Source organism: Oncorhynchus kisutch, linkage group LG27 (genome assembly GCF_002021735.2).
Source record: "Oncorhynchus kisutch isolate 150728-3 linkage group LG27, Okis_V2, whole genome shotgun sequence".
Lineage (NCBI taxonomy): Eukaryota > Metazoa > Chordata > Actinopteri > Salmoniformes > Salmonidae > Oncorhynchus > Oncorhynchus kisutch.
In genome coordinates, this window is record NC_034200.2 from 8,542,433 (window position 1) to 8,560,736 (window position 18,304).

General features: G+C 42.6%; 1 protein-coding gene across 1 annotated transcript in view; it reads right to left on the reverse strand.

Annotated features, from left to right (window-relative positions):
• Positions 1-18,304, reverse strand: part of LOC109871484 (protein unc-13 homolog A-like) — a 138,124-nt gene that overhangs the window by 25,184 nt on the left and 94,636 nt on the right. Inside the window, exons 22-29 of the mRNA XM_031806721.1 lie at positions 4,180-4,333; positions 3,577-3,645; positions 2,958-3,047; positions 886-1,020; positions 694-821; positions 510-595; positions 292-418; positions 61-157 (exon numbers count right to left, since the gene is read on the reverse strand). Coding sequence (XP_031662581.1) covers positions 61-157; positions 292-418; positions 510-595; positions 694-821; positions 886-1,020; positions 2,958-3,047; positions 3,577-3,645; positions 4,180-4,333 — 886 coding nt within the window. The remainder of the gene's footprint in view (positions 1-60; positions 158-291; positions 419-509; positions 596-693; positions 822-885; positions 1,021-2,957; positions 3,048-3,576; positions 3,646-4,179; positions 4,334-18,304) is intronic.

An 18,304-nucleotide genomic window follows, 5' to 3' on the forward strand; every position in this document is an offset into this window, starting at 1 on the left:
AATACAAAACATAGCCAATTTATTTCTGATATCTCAGAGAGGAAACAGATGTGAATTTACCCCGTCCTTTGTGTCCCTCACTAGGGCACCGTGCAGGAAGTCTCTGGACACTTCCTCGTTCTCGTCCAACCACTGGATGACAAACGGCTCAAACCATCTATGAGATGGCAGAGAAAGGGTCCACAAAATCATCTCATTATGTGATAACAAGCCCCCAAAATATATATATTTTTATGGACTTTCCGTTAAAAAAAAAGAAGAGCTGAATTAGATGAGATAAAGGACACTCACGCTGGATACTCAGGTACACGTTTCTGGAAGGTGGGCAGCTCTTTACAGTATTCATTGTAGAGCCACTTAACCTTGAAGTGCAGGTTCATGTAATCAGCACTCTTACATAGGCGGTTTTTCTCATGCTCTGGGAACCAGAGACAGGTTGGTAGCATTAGTTTAGGGACTTATTGATTGATACAACACACATATGCACACTCGCAAACACACACACATACCCTCCATGGCATATCTCATGTCTTGAGCAAACATGTTCCACATGACCTCAGCACTGATGATGCCCACGTTCAGTTCCTGAGGAAACCTACAGGGGGCAGAAGAACAGTGTTCAGAGAGGGGGAGAGGGAGGGAGAGAGATAGAGAGAGAGACAGAGAGACAGAAGGAGAGAGAGACACACTCACTGGTTGAGACAGGGTGTGTAGGAGTTCTTGTCCTCTTCTATGATGGAGACGATGAGGGTGATGAGTTTGGACCAGAAATCCAAGTTCTTGATGCTGGGACCCTGCTCTTCTGGAATGTCAGCCTTAGCCTGGAGAGAGAGAGGGTCAGACACACACACAGAAATGCATGCACACACACTCAACCACACTTACAGGGTCTGTCTGGTACTCTCTGCCATAGAGTTCGTGGCAGTTGTTGAAGATGTATTCGTATGTGGAGTTGAGACAGGCTTTGACACAGTCCTTCACCACCTGACTGGCCCTGGGGGGGCTCTGCAGCTCCTGGACCTGAGCACACAGGAAGTTCAAAGGTCAGTTAGCTTAGCATTAGCATGCAGTGCATTCAGAAAGTATTCAGACCCCTAGACTTTTCCACATTTTGTTACATTACAGCCTTATTCCAAAATTGATGAAATTGTTTTTTCCCTCGTCAATCTACACACAATATCCTATAATGACAAAGCAAAAACAGGTTTTTAGAAAAGTTGGCAAATTTGAAATATCACTTTTACACAAGTATTCAGACCCTTTACTCAGTACTTTGTTGAAGCAGCCTTGGCAGCGATTACAGCCCCGACTCTTCTTGGGTATGACGCGACTAGCTTGGCACACCTGTATTTGGAGCTCGTCTCTGTAGATCCTCTCGAAATCTGTCAGGTTGGATGGAGAGCGTCGCTGCACAGCTATTTTCAGGTATCTCCAGACTTTAGATCGGGTTCAAGTCCAGGCTCTGTCTGGGATACTCAAGGACATTCAGAGACTTGTCCCGAAGCCACTCCTGCATTGTCTTGGCTGTGTGCTTAGGGTCGTTGTCCTGTTGGAAGGTGATCCGTCACCCCAGTCTGAGGTTTTTAGAAAATGTTGGGCCTGAGCGCTCTGGAGCAAGTTCTCGTCAAGGATCTCTCTGTACTTTGCTCCGTTCATCTTTCCCTCGATCCTGACTAGTCTCCCAGTCCCTGCCACAGAAAAACATCCCCACAGCATGATACTACCACCATAATGCTTCACCGTAGGGATGGTATTGGCCAGGCAATGGTTTCCTCCAAATGTGACACTTGGCATTCTGGCCAAAGAGTTCAAACTTTGCTTTGTCAGACCAGAGAATCGTGTTTCTCATGTTCTAAGAGTCTTTTAGGTGCCTTTTGAAAAACTCCAAGCAGGCGGTCATGTGCCTTTTACTGAGGAGTGGCTTCCATTTGTTCACTCTACCATAAAAGACATGATTGGTAGAGTGCTGCAGTGATGGTTGTCCTTCTGGAAGGTTCTTCCATCTCCACAGAGGAACTCTAGAGCTCTGTCAGAGTGACCATCGGGTTCTTGGTCTCCTCCCTGACCAAGGACCTTCTACCTCGATTGCTCAGTTTGGCCGGGCGGCCAGCTCTAGGAGGAGTTCCAAACTTTTTCCATTCCACTCCATTCCATGGAGGCCACTGTGTTCTTGGGGACCTTCAATGCTGCAGAAATGTTTTGGTTCCCTTCCCCGGATCTGTGCCCCGACAAAATCCTCTCTCCGAGCTCTAAGGACGATTCCTTCGACCTCATGGCTTGGTTTTTGCTCTGACATGCACTGTCAACTGTGGGACCTTATATAGATAGGTGTGTGCCTTTCCAAATCATGTCCAATCAATTGAATTTACCACAGGTGGACTCCAATCAAGTTGTAGAATCATCTCAAGGATGATCAATGGAAACAGGATGCACCTGAGCTCAATTTCGAGTCTCATAGCAAAGGGTCTGAATACTTCTGTAAATTAGGAATTTGTTTTTTAAATTTTTTATACTTTATATTTGCAACATTTTCTAAAAACCTATTTTCGCTTTGTCATTATGGGGTATTGTGTAGATTTATGAGGATTTTTTATTCATTTAATACATTTTAGACTAAGGCTATAACGAAACAAAATGTAGAAAAATACACTGTATATGGCTCATACACCTTAACTGGTGCTAAATGTTGCCTAACCCTCAAGCGCTAGCCTGATCAAACCCTCCTGACCACTGCGCTCTGATTTTGTTTTACTGAATCCGTGTAGTGAAACAGAATGTAAGCTCAGGAGACCAGGGTGGTCTTCAGTGGCTACTCAAGAGCTAGCTTAGCAAGTAAGTCTATTTATGAATCCACATAATATATTGCTTCTTTCCTGAAATAAAATGTTGGCTGGCAAAGGCCAGCTCTAGGACTTGAGGAAACAGAGATGAAGAAGAAGATGAAGAGTTTTGTTCACCTTCATTCTGAAGAAGGTGATGCTGGTCAGCAGGTCTACAGTGGACTTGAGGTCCTGCAGCCTCTCAGGGCTACTAGCCGGGAAGTTATTCTACAAACACAAACATATACTTGAAAACAGTGTAGAAACACACAAACACTGTAACGAACAGAGATATGTTCTTGAAAAACAGGATCAGATATCACAAGACTGGTAGAATAAACATGGCTTGTTGAAGGCCTTCTATAACTTAGAAAGTAATGTTTATATTGATAGTATAATTTTATAGTAGTCTATTCTATCTCCTCCATCATGCCCTTCAACTTTTGGTTGAATAAAAGTAAAATATAAATATAATAATGTCAACTGCAAGAAAATGACATCTAACAGCCTGTATACAGTGTCTTACAGATGGAACTGGAAGAAAAAAAATCTAATTACACAAAACATTAAAAGAAATAAAACTCAAATAGAAAATGCCTATAATGGAATAGAGGACTAATCTAAAACAGTGACTTTCAAACATAACAATACAAACCAGTGTTTGTGCAAAGTAAAACACTTCTAAAAGTCTCTCAAAACAATTAACACACTTAAAAAAAGAAAAATAGAAAACAGTGAAAGAAAAAGTTGATATTACCCTGTACATGGAAAGGTCAATCCTCAGAGAGTTGTGGAGCTGGTCTAGAAGTTTTACAAACCTGTCCTTCTACCCACACAGGGCACACACACAGGACAAGATAAAAAAAGGATACAAAATTGTAACATCATCTCAGCTGACAGTATATGTGTGTATATTTTGCTTATGTCAACCCAGGACAGGATCTAGCTTAGTTTGGTGAATCTGATTGGGCAGTTGGGGGATGTAGGTTGGGCAACTGTTTGAAAATGGGGGTTGGAGGCTGTATTAGGGCTGAGGGCCCTCAGGACAATGTTCCGGTTTTGAAACTACTTTCCTTTTTACTTTACCTGCACAGTTCAACATTCAAAGTGTCATCTATATCATATCATTTAATCTCTAAGAAGGCATTTCCATTCATAATTAATCAACACAGTTCATACAATTTTGAATGAAATAGCTTCAATAAAATGTAAACCTAAAACAATAATGGTTGGTTTCCAGGACAGATTAAGTGTAGTCCTGGACTAAAAATAATCTCCATTGAAATAGCTTTTAGGTCCAAGACTAGGCTTAATCTGTGTCTGGGAAACCGCCCCTAAAAGTACACACTATTGAACTCACTCCAAAGTTGGATGCGGCGAAACGGTCTGATGCCGAGACGTTATTGGTGGACTGGGTGGTGTGAGCATAGTAGGCATTGATGTTGGCCAGAAGGGTACTCATCACCGCGGGTACACCAGGGCACATGTACTTAGACGACAGGCATGCAAAATGGCTGTGGACACACAATTTAATAATTATATTCATATTAACTGGGATTTTTAGGTATGAAACATATTGTCATTAGTGTAGGTTGTAGCCCACAGTAGTCTCAAGTGTGTTGTATTCTGTATTGTTACATGTTATCACAGTCAAAAACAGAATGTCTGGGTTGACACACTGGTAGATAATACTTGTTCTCTCCTTAATGTAAGGTTAAAACCAGAGACATATATTTATTTAAGGGATAATCAACCAGGCGTTCTATGGAACATATTTTGCTAGAAATGTGTTCATTTGCAGGTAGAAATGTGTTCAACATCCACTGAAGTAGCTCAGGAAATAATGCACGCTCTAGAATGTCGTTCAAACCAATCAGAAAGGAGTATTCAACAATGCCATGCTATAATTAAGTAATAATGCCCCTCGATGCCGGTGTTTGGAGGATATATTGACACGGGTGCTGTTAGGCCCGAGACTTAGTCAATATCCTCCAAACACCGGCTTCGAGGGGCATTATCACTTAATTATACCATGGCATTGTCGAAAACTCCTTTCTGATTGGTTTGAACGGCATTCTAGAGCAGTATCATTTTCTTATAAAACGCACTGTATATTTGCGCGGTAGAATACAATGGCTATAGTTCATTACTACATTTTCTATGTTTGAGCTGCATTTGAAAGTAAAAGTCGAATTGAAAACATTATTGGCAAAGGCCAGATGGCGCCGACAGAGATGGTCACCTCGCTTCAAGTTCTTAGGAAACTATGCAGTATTTTTGTTATTTTTTATGTATTATTTCTTACATTGTTATCCCAGGAAATCTTAAGTCTTATTACATACATCCGGAAAGAACTATTGGATATAAGAGCGATGTCAACTTATCAACATTATGACCAACAAAACTAAGGAGATGATTGTGGACTTCAGGAAACAGCAGAGGGAACACCCCCCCATCCACATCGATGGAACAGTAGTGGAGAGGGTAGCAAGTTTTAAGTTCCTCGGCATACACATCACAGACAAACTGAATTGGTCCACTCACACAGACAGCATCGTGAGGAAGGCGCAGCAGCGCCTCTTCAACCTCAGGAGGCTGAAGAAATTCGGCTTGTCACCAAAAGCACTCACAAACTTCTACAGATGCACAATCGAGAGCATCCTGGCGGGCTGTATCACCGCCTGGTATGGCAACTGCACCGCCCTCAACCGTAAGGCTCTCCAGAGGGTAGTGAGGTCTGCACAACGCATCACCGGGGGCAAACTACCTGCCCTCCAGGACACCTACACCACCCGATGCTACAGGAAGGCCATAAAGATCATCAAGGACATCAACCACCCGAGCCACTGCCTGTTCACCCCGCTGTCATCCAGAAGGCGAGGTCAGTACAGGTGCATCAAAGCTGGGACCGAGAGACTGAAAAACAGCTTCTATCTCAAGGCCATCAGACTGTTAAACAGCCACCACTAACATTGAGTGGCTACTGCCAACACACTGTCAATGCCACTGACTCTACTCCAGCCACTTTAATCATGGGAATTGATGGGAAATGATGTAAATATATCACTAGCCACTTTAAACAATGCTACCTTATATAATGTTACTTACCCTACATTATTCATCTCATATGCATACGTAGATACTGTACTCTATATCATCTACTGCATCCTTATGTAATACATGTATCACTAGCCACTTTAACTATGCCACTTGGTTTACATACTCATCTCATATGTATATACTGTACTCGATATCATCTACTGTATCTTGCCTATGCTGCTCTGTACCATCACTCATTCATATATCTTTATGTACATATTCTTTATCCCCTTACACTGTGTATAAGACAGTAGTTTTTTTTGGAATTGTTAGTTAGATCACTTGTTCGTTATTACTGCATTGTCGGAACTAGAAGCACAAGCATTTCGCTACACTCGCATTAACATCTGCTAACCATGTGTATGTGACAAATAAATTTGATTTGATTTGATTTGATTTTGACATTCTCGAAGCGGATGCTCTGTTCGGACCACCACCCAGGACAATGGATCTAATCCCAGAAGCCAAATCAAAATAACAGCACTGCAGAAGGGGCAGACAGAGCAGCCTCCTGGTCAGGCTCCGTAGACGTGCACATCGCCCACCGCTCCAGAGTATACTACTCGCCAATGTCCAGTCTCTTGACAACAAGGTAGACAAAATTCAAGCAAGGGTTGCCTTCCAGAGAGACATCAGAGAATTCCTTACAATCAAATGCCGGCAATTTTACATCCAAAGAGTATTCTCATCAGTTATAGTCACAGCTGTGTACATTCCCTCTCAAGCAGACACCAAAACGGCGCTCAAGGAACTTCACTGAACTTTATGCAAACTGGAAACCATATATCCTGAGACTGCATTTATTGTAGCTGGGGATTTTAAACAAAGCAAATTTGAGGACAAGGCTTCCATATTCTATCAGCATACACTCGATCACTGCTACTCTAACTTCCACGATGCATACAAAGCCCTCCCCCGCCCTCCCTTTGGCAAATCTGACCACGCCATCTTGCTCCTACCATCTTAAAGGCAGAAACTCAAACAGGATCTAATCAAATCAAAGTGTATTTGTCACGTGCGCCAAATACAACCTTACAGTGAAATGCTTACTTACAGGCTCTAACCAACAGTGCAATTAAAAAACATTTTTAAAAAAAGGTATTAGGTGAACAATAGGTAAGTAAAGAAATAAAAATAACAGTAAAAAGACAGTGAAAAATAACAGTAGCGAGGCTATATAAAGGCACCGGTTAGTCGGGCTGATTGAGGTAGTATGTACATGATGATATGGTTAAAGTGACTATGCATAAGAGAGATTAAAGTAGATGTCACGTGTCAAAATTTTGATTGATGACCCTATGTGAACCTATGTGAACTCTATGTGAACCCTATGTAGTGATGACGTGTGCATGTCTTCTGGTCAGGCAAGCCTGGTTAGGTGGGGGCTATGGGTTGAGTAAGGGTCCATTTGACAGGCCGTTAATGATTGATGACCCAAGCCTGATTTATGACCCTATGTAATGATTTATGACCCTATGTCATGTAGAAGGGTGCATGCCCAGGGGTGTTGTTGGGGTTGAGTAAGTGACCATGTGTCAGGTCAACCTGTTACTGTTTCTCACGGTTTGGGTTGGTTAAGGCCCCTTATAAAGCCGCTGAACAATACCTGTTTAAGAGTGCACAAGATCTTAAGAATAACCATGGAATTTGGGATCGGTACCAAAGCAGTGATGACGGTAACAACTGAAACAGGCCTTCGGGTTGCCCATAGAGCAAGGGCAAAGTATCAACCAGCAATATATGATGCGCCAAAAAAACGTTTTTTAAATGTGTATAGAACCCAAATACCGCCAGCAAATGCTCTGACAGATCAAGTGTTGATGTCTAATGGCCAGCAGTGGGGGTATCGGTTTGATTACCTGGCCTGTAGAGTGACCCTCTATACGGTAGATGAAGGAGAAGAATATACAGACCAGACTGTAGGCTTGGAATATGGTGTTGAAGACTGGTCGGTTTTTCGCAAGGTTGTGTGTCCTGAACTGAGCCTTATCACCAAGGGGTATAGTGTGTTCACGGGCCACGAGACCCGTTGGGAAGGTACCCCTGACTCCTCAGGACAAATATTTCACAGGGTGAAAATACAAAGAAAGAATGGCCGACCGTGCGGCAGCGTGGAGTTCTATATCGGCACCGAGGCAATCCGAAACCACAACCTTAGGGGTGGTGGCCTGACTGGGGATACCCGACTGCGTCTGCTTATTCCTTTTAAGAGTTGGGATGTACTGGAATTGAAAATGTTGCAACCGTTGGATGCTCTCTTTGTACAGAGCCAACAGCGTCAGAGCCTTGTTCATTTAAAGAAGTGCATAATATATACGAATCGTAAAGATTACGATGCAAAAGAGCCTCAAGAAGATACAGCGTCAGAAGAAAACTAAGTAAGCGGATGCTTTAACCCCGCCCCCCAGATACCCAATGGCCTTGTTCTACAATAAAAAGAAAAAAAGCAGCCAGTTCTTCATTTCAGCATACACCATGGATCTCCAGACCATCTACGAGGAAGCCACTACGTCATGGGGGCCCGACACTAAAGACTCTATGCCACGAAGCCCTACACTCTACGCACCCCTGGCAAGACCCGTGACACCCCCGACATTTACCCAGCCTGAGGATGTGTTTGATGGGGTGGCCAGTACTATTTTTGTGGATACAATCAAGGCCTCTGTAGCTACACTTTTAAACGTGGTGATTGGCGAATATATACGTGAAAAATGCATCGGCTGTGAGATCAATCATCCCAGCCAGCGTCGTCATCCTTGCCTCTACGACCCTCCTAGATACTACTTTTTCAATCATTTTGAGGAGCTGGTGAAAAGACTGTGGTCCTGCCGTTTTATACCAGCGCTGGTCATCGCCCTGGAGTCTATGGGTATTGCGCCGTCTATCCCTAGAGTTTACGGGGTAACCGAAGCCTTCCTACATGAACTGAAGGAGGCCATCTTCATCCATGAGAAACTCAAAGAAATCCGACACACCCTGGTGGACGACAACAAATACAGGGAAGCTGTGGTGGCTGATGTGATGCTTTTCTGGCTCAATAAATCCCAAGAGACCGAGTGACATTTTGTTTATTTAGAGCTATGGGTAACTATGTGTCTACGATGTTTGAGCGAATAAATACATTTTTTCTTTTGAGAGACCTTACAAATGTTATGCATCAGATTATTGAAAATAAAGTGAACAATGTAAAGTTCTACACAACCCACAATACAGGGGTTATTGTAGAGCGTGTGTTAAAAATGGAGCAAATCATGAAACATGTCCGACATACGGGCGAGAGTTTACAATGGTCACATATGGTATCAAGGCTTGTTGAGGATTCTGAAGAACTAGAAATAACTTTGGCTAAGATTTTACATTATTTGTTTGAACCACCCTTTAATGTGAATGTGTATCATATTTGTTGTTTATATACTTATATATCAGACGTGTGTGTTTTAAAAATTCAGCGAAACAAACCTGTAAATCTAAACAATATATACAGGGTGTTGCATGCTGTGATTGTTGAGAAAACGGGGACTTGTATCTTGCAACAAATCCTGAATTGTCTGTATACGTAATAATTGTTGCATTCTTAAAATAAAAATTCACAAACTGAAATGTTGTCGTTATATGAAAGTGGCTCATTACAGTTATTGTACCTCAGAGAGGCAAGAAGGATGGCTGAGCAGCTGTTGAAAAACATATATTATAATCCCTCTAACCCCGGGTCTTATGGGGGTAAAGAGCGTTTACAGAGAGCTATAGTCGAAGAAACAGGTAGTCTGTTAAGCGATGCTAAAGTGAATGAATGGTTATCAGAGCAAGATGCCTACACTCTACATAAACCTGTAAGAAAACATTTTCCAAGAAATAGAGTTTTTTCTACGCATCCATTATCCCAATTTCAGGCGGATCTATGTGACATGCAGTCCCTTGCCGATAAAAATGATGGAAATCGCTACATGCTAACGGTTATAGATATTTTCTCTAAATTAGCCTATGTAAGGGTGTTAAAAAATAAGAGCGGGGCAGAGGTGACCAGGGCCTTTGAATCGATCTTGAAGGCAGGAGGCACACCCAAGAAAGTGCAGACGGATGGCGGAAAAGAATTTTTTAATAAAACATTTCAGAAGCTAATGAATAAGTATAATATAGTACATTTTGCTACAGGCTCTGATTTGAAAGCTTCGGTTGTGGAACGCTTTAATAGGACTTTGAAAGAGCGGATGTGGCGCTATTTTACAGCTCACAACACCAACCGATATACAGACATAGTTCAGGATTTAGTAAACGGGTACAACCACAGCTACCATAAGACTATACGTATGAAGCCCTCGGAGGTCTCTTCGGAAAACTCTTTTCAAGTCTTTAAAAATATGTATGGTTTGTTCCCACTTCGCCGTAAGAAAAAAATGACTTTTAAATTCCTAGTGGGTGACTTGGTGCGTATATCAAAGTTGAGGGGTGTTTTCGACAAAAAATACGAACAAGGCTTTAGCTCGGAGTTGTTTACCGTTACCGAATGTCTGCCACGCATTCCGCCGGTCTACAAATTAAAAGATTATGACGGGGATCTTATAGAGGGATCTTTTTATGAGAAGGAATTACAGAAGGTCCAGTTGGGTAAAGACAAAGTCTTTCACGTGGAGGAGATTCTAGATCAGAAGAGAGAAAAGGGTAAAAAATGGTTACTGGTCCGCTGGAAAAACTGGCCTCAAAAGTTCAACAGTTGGGTATTGGAGCAGGATGTGGTGGAGGCAACGGGGCTTAATTTAAACCCCTAGTCATGATAACTAGCGCATCATTCGCGTGTACACAGTTGGGCATCATGGAACACAGCGGCTTCTACCTGACTCTCCCCAGTAATGCGTCGGCACAGATATATCGTAATAATCAGAGTTCGAAGTATACAACCAATTTTCCAAAGCCTATAGAGTTATCAGAGGCTTGGGAAGTAGGTCTCAGCGAGATTACATACCCCCATAGTTGGTATAATATCAAAGCTAAGGACCGTGATTTTTATTGCAAAAGGTTCTCGGAACCTGCGATACTTATTAAGCTTAAAAAAGGTTTCTATAGAACCGTCGACAGGATCGTCTCAGAGTTGAATGAACACCTAACCCTGAACAAGATGGAAATATTCCTATTCTACAATCCAATCCATAAAAGGATACAAATCTCAGGGCCTGCTAACGGAGGTATAAAGACCAGCGGTAATTTATCCTACATGTTGGGGATGGGTCCCAATAAATGGACGTATGTGAACGATAAATTATTCCCATTCCCTGCGGATATACATGCAGGCTTTTACAACATATTTGTCTATACCGACATCATAACCTATCAAAGGGTCGGAGACAGCTGTGTGCCCCTCCTGCGAACAGTTCATATAGACGGCAAGGATGGGGACATCGTCACTGTCAATTATGACAAGCCGCACTACGTACATGTCAGCAAGAACTATATTGAAAACATTCTGGTTGAGCTTAAAACGGATCAGAACGAAAACATTGAATTTACTTATGGTAAAACGATTGTAAAACTCCACTGTAGACCCACCAAAACCTCTCTACATATATAATAGCTGTATTATATTTATAAACATAATACAAATAAAAGTGTTATGGAGCACCATCAGCTCGACCCTAACCGTTATGTTTCATACTATGTGGATCAAGTGGGTAATGGACTACCAGGATATCATGGAGCGCCGACAATGTATGGTTCGGGGATAGGAGGTATATTCCGTAACCTCTTCAGGATGGTTTTACCGTTTATGAAGAGAGGCTTCAGCATAGCCAAACCACATTTAAAATCAGCGGCTAAAAATATAGTAAGTGAGGTTGTAGCCAATGCTATGACCCGAAGGGCGTCACCAGAGGTGGAGCATCAAGAAGGCTCGGGGCTTATGATATTGTCTCGAAGGCCAAAAAAGAGACCCCCTGGTTTAAGGCGTAGGCCGGCACCTAAAAAGCGGCGGTTAACTGTTAAAAGAACCTCAGTAAGTCAAAGACGGGGTAAAGTGAGGAGGTCTGTACCAAAACAGGCTAAAAGAATACTAGGAAGTATTTTCTAAAAGAATAAGTGACATGGCTCTTTTACATCGAATGTCCTCTGAAGCTATAAAGACAGAACTTGATCTTTTCACGGCACCGTTAACGCAGCATTCAATAGATAGATCCAGTTATGTGGAGATAGCCCCTCTCTCTGCTATTACCGATAACGGGCCTATCGAATTTTTCATACCAGGCCATGGTGACAACTATCTGGACCTCAACAACACCTTGGTGCATTTACGTCTAAAAGTGACCAAAAGAGATGGGTCTAATATTGCAGACAATGCCAAAGTGAGTCTCATTAATTACCCCTTGGCCACCATTTTCTCCCAAGTTGATGTGACTTTGGGTGAACGCCTAATCAGTCAAAGCAGCGCTACATACCCTTATAGAGCCATCATGGAGTGTTTACTAAACTACTCCGAAGACACTCTCAAAACCCAATTTAGCGCCGGGCTGTTTAGCAAGGATACTGCAGGAGCCTCTATGGAATCGACAGACCCTTCCACCGGTGCAAACAAAGGACTAGCGGCACGAGCTCGCTACTGCGCCGAATCTCGAGAGTTTCATTTGCTAGGCCCTATACACTCTGACATTTTCTTTCAAGAACGGTTACTCTTAAATTCGGTTGATTTAAGATTAAAATTAACCAGGGCCAAGGATGATTTTTGCCTGATGTCTCCCCAAGACGGGGATTTTAGTTTGAAAGTGTTGGGGGCAACCCTTTTTATTAAAAAAGTATCTGTATCTCCGGCCGTGCGCCTGGGTCACTCACATGCTTTGATGAAAGGAAATGCCCTTTACCCTCTCCAAAGAATTACCATGAAAACCTTTAGCATACCTGTGGGCAGTAGAATCTGCAGTCAAGAAAACCTATTTCTAGGCCCTTTACCTAGATATGTGGTTATAGGTCTGGTTGATCACGCCTCTAATACGGGCAGTTTAGATAAAAAACCCTTTAATTTTCAGCACTTCAATGCAGAGTATGTAGCGCTCTGTCAGGACGGACGTCAGGTTCCGGCGAAGGCTTTCCAACCACAATTTAATAACAACATATCTGTGCGAGAATTTTACAATCTATTCCTGGCTACAGGGCGACATCTAAAAGATCTCTCTTTACCTATTGACAGAAATGATTTTGCAGAGGGTTACACATTGTATGCTTTCAATTTATCACCTGATGATGACACCTCAGGAAATCTGTCTGTGGTGTCCCAAGGTAACCTCAGGCTGGAAATGCGTTTCCGTACACCTTTAGCCTGTACAGTTAGCATGATTGTTTACGCATGCTCTGATTCAATCTTGGAAGTGAATGCCCGAAGACAGGTCTTAGTGGATTATTATTAAGGACCTTTGAACAAAGACATGAATACCCAAGAGTTGGACGGGCTCATGAGCCGCTTGATTGGAAAACAATTTTGTGGAGTGTTGGCTTGTGATGAATTACCTATTGAGATATGGCCTGAGAGGCCTGCAATGTTTATTGTCAATACCCATCCTAAACACATGCCTGGTGAACATTGGCTAGCTATGACATTAGAACAGGAAGGTGGACGAAAAATCTCAACTTTTTTTGATTCCTATGGCTTTCCCCCCGGTTTTTCACATTTCCCTAAATCTATTAAAGATTTTTTGACCCTAAACGGTACAAAGATCTACTACAACATCAAACAAGTGCAAGATAACCTTTCCACTACATGCGGTCACCACTGTGTATTTTACCTGTGCCAAAGAGCCCGGGGAGTTTCTTTTGAAGATGTTATGTCTCTTTATAAGGATGATTTAAGAAGTAATGATAACCTTGTATCTTGTTTTGTTAGAAAATATCAAAAGTGTTCAAATGTGTGTCCTTTAAGAACGCGTAATCAAGGCGTATGCTCACGTCATATGTTTCAAGAATGCCACAAATGTTAACTTGCTTATTTTTCAAATAAAAAATTTATTGAATTTAATCATAGTCATTCAAAAGTCATTTTCAAAAGTCTAACCACGCCGAGAGATCGGGTTTAGGAAAAGGTCCTGAGACGTTCATGGGAGTAAATGAGTTAGCATCATCGCTTTCATAGGGGGACGGTGTCGTTGGGGCATCTTTAGGGGTGCTGTATCTCGTTGAAGGCTTTTGTTTTAAAGCTTGAATCTGTTGACGAAGCTTATGGTTGGGTACACCGGAGAGGGGGATGTTGAGGATTGCCAGGGCCTTAAGAAACTGACGCCAGCCGGGAGGCCTTCGGTCATCAGCAACCTTGTGGGCAGCCGTGGTACTTTTAAGCAAGTCCTGCATATGGGACCCCCTAACCACAGAGCCCTGAAGGATAAACTCTCCAGAGTCGTTCCAAGCAGCTATCCCCTTTGAGTCTTTTATCTTGTTCATAATGTATTTAACATTCTTCCTGTTACGTAAAGGCACATGTGTCAGTAGGTCATGCATAACTTTATCTTCAAATGGCATTTGAGCTTCACCCGACATATTATCTCCACTAGGTAAGATCGACGGTACAGGCCTTACAGGGGCATGGCTATCGTTAGGTTCGACATCTGTTAAAGGGTCCGGTAGGGAAAGGGTTAAATGGTTAGTCTCTCTCTCCCCTTGCTTTACCCGAGTCAAATACCTTTGCATTAGGTTTGTGTATTTTTGAATCTTATCATAGGGGTTCAATCCTTTTCGGTTCAAAACATCCTTCATGGCCGTATCCAAATCATTTTCCGCTGTTTGTCTGATATCTTCAGGACCCTGCATTTGTTTTTTAAGTCTATCCAACTCTTGTTGAGGCACCAAGTACATTTTAGTGGCCATCACACCACGTGTTCAACCCCCACGTCTGGCCGCAATAAGGCTGGTGATGAAGGGCACGGCTATACTGAGTAAAGGTAGAAGAAAACCCCCAGACTGTTGTATACTATGTCTTTTCTTTTGAAGACTGGCCCTTTTATTGGCAAAGAGTTTGATCGCTGTCTTTTGTCTCCTTAATTTTTTCAATTGGTTCAGGGTGAGTGGAATGCGTCCTTTGAGAAGATTCAAAGCAATCTCACATTGGGCTAATATGAGATCTGAAGAACAGCGACCCAAGATGGCCTTCCGTTCTTTAGCTGTAGAACCTACTAGCCTTCTCAAGAGGGGGAGGTTTCTTTTTAAACGCAGAGACATAGCGTTTACTTTTTAGGAAGGTATGCAGCAGGCCTCTCCCCCGGAAACAGCCCTGTACGTAGCCTAAGGTGTTCTGGAGTATTTGCTTTTAAATCCACGATTAAATAAGAAAATGGCTCTTTGGTAGCGTCCTCATAGCTCTCCATAAAGTATGATTTCCGTCCAGGGTACATCTGCTGAGCTAGAGTGCTAATTTGCAGTTTGTCTCTAGGATTTTTAAACAATACCATGTAGTTGGCATTCAAGCTAATGGTCCGACTATTTTTACCTTGGTGAAACACATTCTGGACCAAGTAAAGCACGGACAGGTTTCTACGATGAGTATATTGGGTAAAAGCTCGTGCAATTTCAGGGTGTTCGCTACCAGCAAATAGCATATCGTCCAAAACCAGCAGATTATTTACATGTGGGGGGAGAAGTTCATCATCAGACAGAGAATCGGGTATTCCTTCAACAAACTTGATTTTTATTGTCTTCAATAATTCATCATACAGAGGTTGGTAACATGAATAACACCATACAATATTGTCAGGCTTTTGAGATAACACATGTTCAGAATTCTCTAAAATACTTTTTACAAAAAAAGTTTTACCACTGTTTGAAGGGCCTGCAATTAATGCTGAAAAAGGCAATTGTAGACGGGGGTCAAAACCCTCGACAGCAGTCATAATATCTTAAGCTTTAAGACACACTGGGGGCTTGTAGCATAAGTCAGTAGCCAAAGGGCAATGTGGTACCGTCAGGCAATAGCTGTCTCTTGTCATAGACTACCCTGAATCTTTTAGTGAGTGGTGCGTTTCTTAGATGGAACCCCTTTTTATCCCTCACTATTTTGTTGTAGGAGCTCAAAATCTCCAAGTCACTATTCTTGTCCTTTACGAACCCCTCGACCAAGCGCGTGATTGATTCCAAGTTTACACGCGGTGCATTTTCATAGTTTTGAGTCACGCCTTTGGCTTTCAACACCACGTGATTGGCTTTAGTCCTAAAAGCATAGCTTTTTGGACCACATGAGGACCATTCTGTAATATGGTCACCCTCTTCGAGTTCACTCGTTAAACCCCCAAGATAGTTGCTAAGTGGGGGGGTCCAATCCCCCGGTTTGCTTACATAGACCACAGAGTCTGTGTCGTGGTAAAGAACCCGCCTCTGAAGCTGTTCCATGAGGGTGTACAGTTCAAGGCGGCCATAGGCTGTGGTAAATGCTGCAAGAAACACATTTACATTACCCGGGGGTAGAACCCACTTTTGGTGGCGCCTCCATTGCACCAAGGCAATGTCTTGACTCAAGAAGGAAAAATGTGAAATTTCGTATTGGTCCGAAAAAACAAATTCCAAAAATTCTTCGGGGTCTTTAATGATCGAAGTTGTTAGCATATTGCATCTCTGCGCTAATTTCCCCCAAAGGGAGTTCAAGTACAATTTCGACACATTTCTTTGGTTTTGTTGACCTCTATTCTGTCAGGGTCAAGAAGTATGCCTTCTCTGTCATGGTAGTCTTGAATGTACTGGTCTTTACTTTCTTGATCTGTGACCGATGCAGGATAGCCTGAAGCCATCTGCTTGCATCTCAAGAAGGTTTTGATGTACTCTTTAAAAAGTGTGTCTGATTTCCTGGAAAAGTTCCACACTTCAAAGATTTTGGCCACACGATACCCCTTCTCTAAAGCCTTAGAGAATTCTACAGTGACCCATACACCGGTCAGGGCTCTTTCTTGATCTGTGTGATCACAGGGGTTTTCCTGGTTGTGGTTTTCACAGCATGTGCGACAAAGGGGAAAGAAAAGTTTTCCTTTAGGACCCTTGTAAGGCAACACAGGTATAAACAGCCCCCTAGGAGGGTAGACAGTCGCTTTGATTAAACCAAAATAATTTTGGGGTTCGTCAAAGTCGCTGTGAATAATTTCAGGATGCCCTATAGGATAGAATGAGGAACTCATTACATGAGGATATAGGGATGTAAAATCTACATAGCCTATTGTCTCGTCGGGTTGAGCTACATAACGCAATGTCAAAGCATTGGTCCGGCCTCCAAACAAGGCCTGTCGCGGTTCCAGGGGCTCTGGAGGGTCATAATGGGTAAGGAAGGCCTTAACACTAGGATCTGCCTTTTGAGGGCTGTCCATTCGTGCTCCCACAAAACCACAACTTTTAACCCGTAAGTAGCCTTTAAAGAATTCAGTTTGTCTTGAAACTCTTGGTACATTTCCCCAAAAGTCTTTTGGGTTAGGACACACAAGGTCTGGGGGACAAAGCATAATTTACAACCGTGGAAGAAACAACCGTTGTACTCATACACTGTCTCACCCCGTCAATCTGTGTGTATCCATCTACATGGTAAGGCCCAAAGCCTTCTCCCCCCGATTCAAAGCATGTTGGATAAAAATATCTTTATCCTGGGCCAAGTACTCCAACCATTGAATGGAACCACTAGAGTAGGCCTTGAATTGGCGTCGGTAGTTGTCTGGCGATGGGATAGCTATAGATTCAGGAGTTAGATAGTGTGTACGATAGGTTTTCATGCACGCTGATGCAATAGTTGTACAGCTCCAGGGGTCAATGCCCGCATCTTTGATTACCTCTTCTCTGAATCTGAGGCATCCTTCACGAAGTATAACAACGTCATTGTCACAGTATGATTCCATCTCTTTATGGAAATCAAAAGTGCCATGTCTTACGGTCTCGTACCATGTCATGAATCCTGGCACAATTGGGTCCCTCGGCCGACCATTTTTCACCCTTGAAAGTCATGGTTGACACAAAAATAGGCAAATGAACCCCTGATTGCTGATTTGTCTCAAAATCATAAAACACATATTTCTCTGTATGTTCATCTTCAGCCAAGGGCTGAATGTAAACACTCATGTGTTACTTCTTGAACCGCTTCCGCGTCTCTGCTTTTCAAAGGACCTTACAGATTGGGCAGTGTATAATTCCATTCAAACATGAGGTTTAGGGCTATCTATTTTAAGGTTGTAATTGCAATGACATTTTGGACATTTCTTGTTAATGTCACAACTGCTTACAGATTTACATGCCTTGGATGCCATGTTCAGTTTTGTGTTTTTTCGTAACAGTAGGCCGAACGACATGTGCGGTGACAATCCGCACAGGGGGTCAAGTTTAGCGGCTGCATAGGGCAATGTTTATCCAGACATTACTGAACAGTTGTAACGGCACGAGTGCCCCCCCATGCGTGTGTA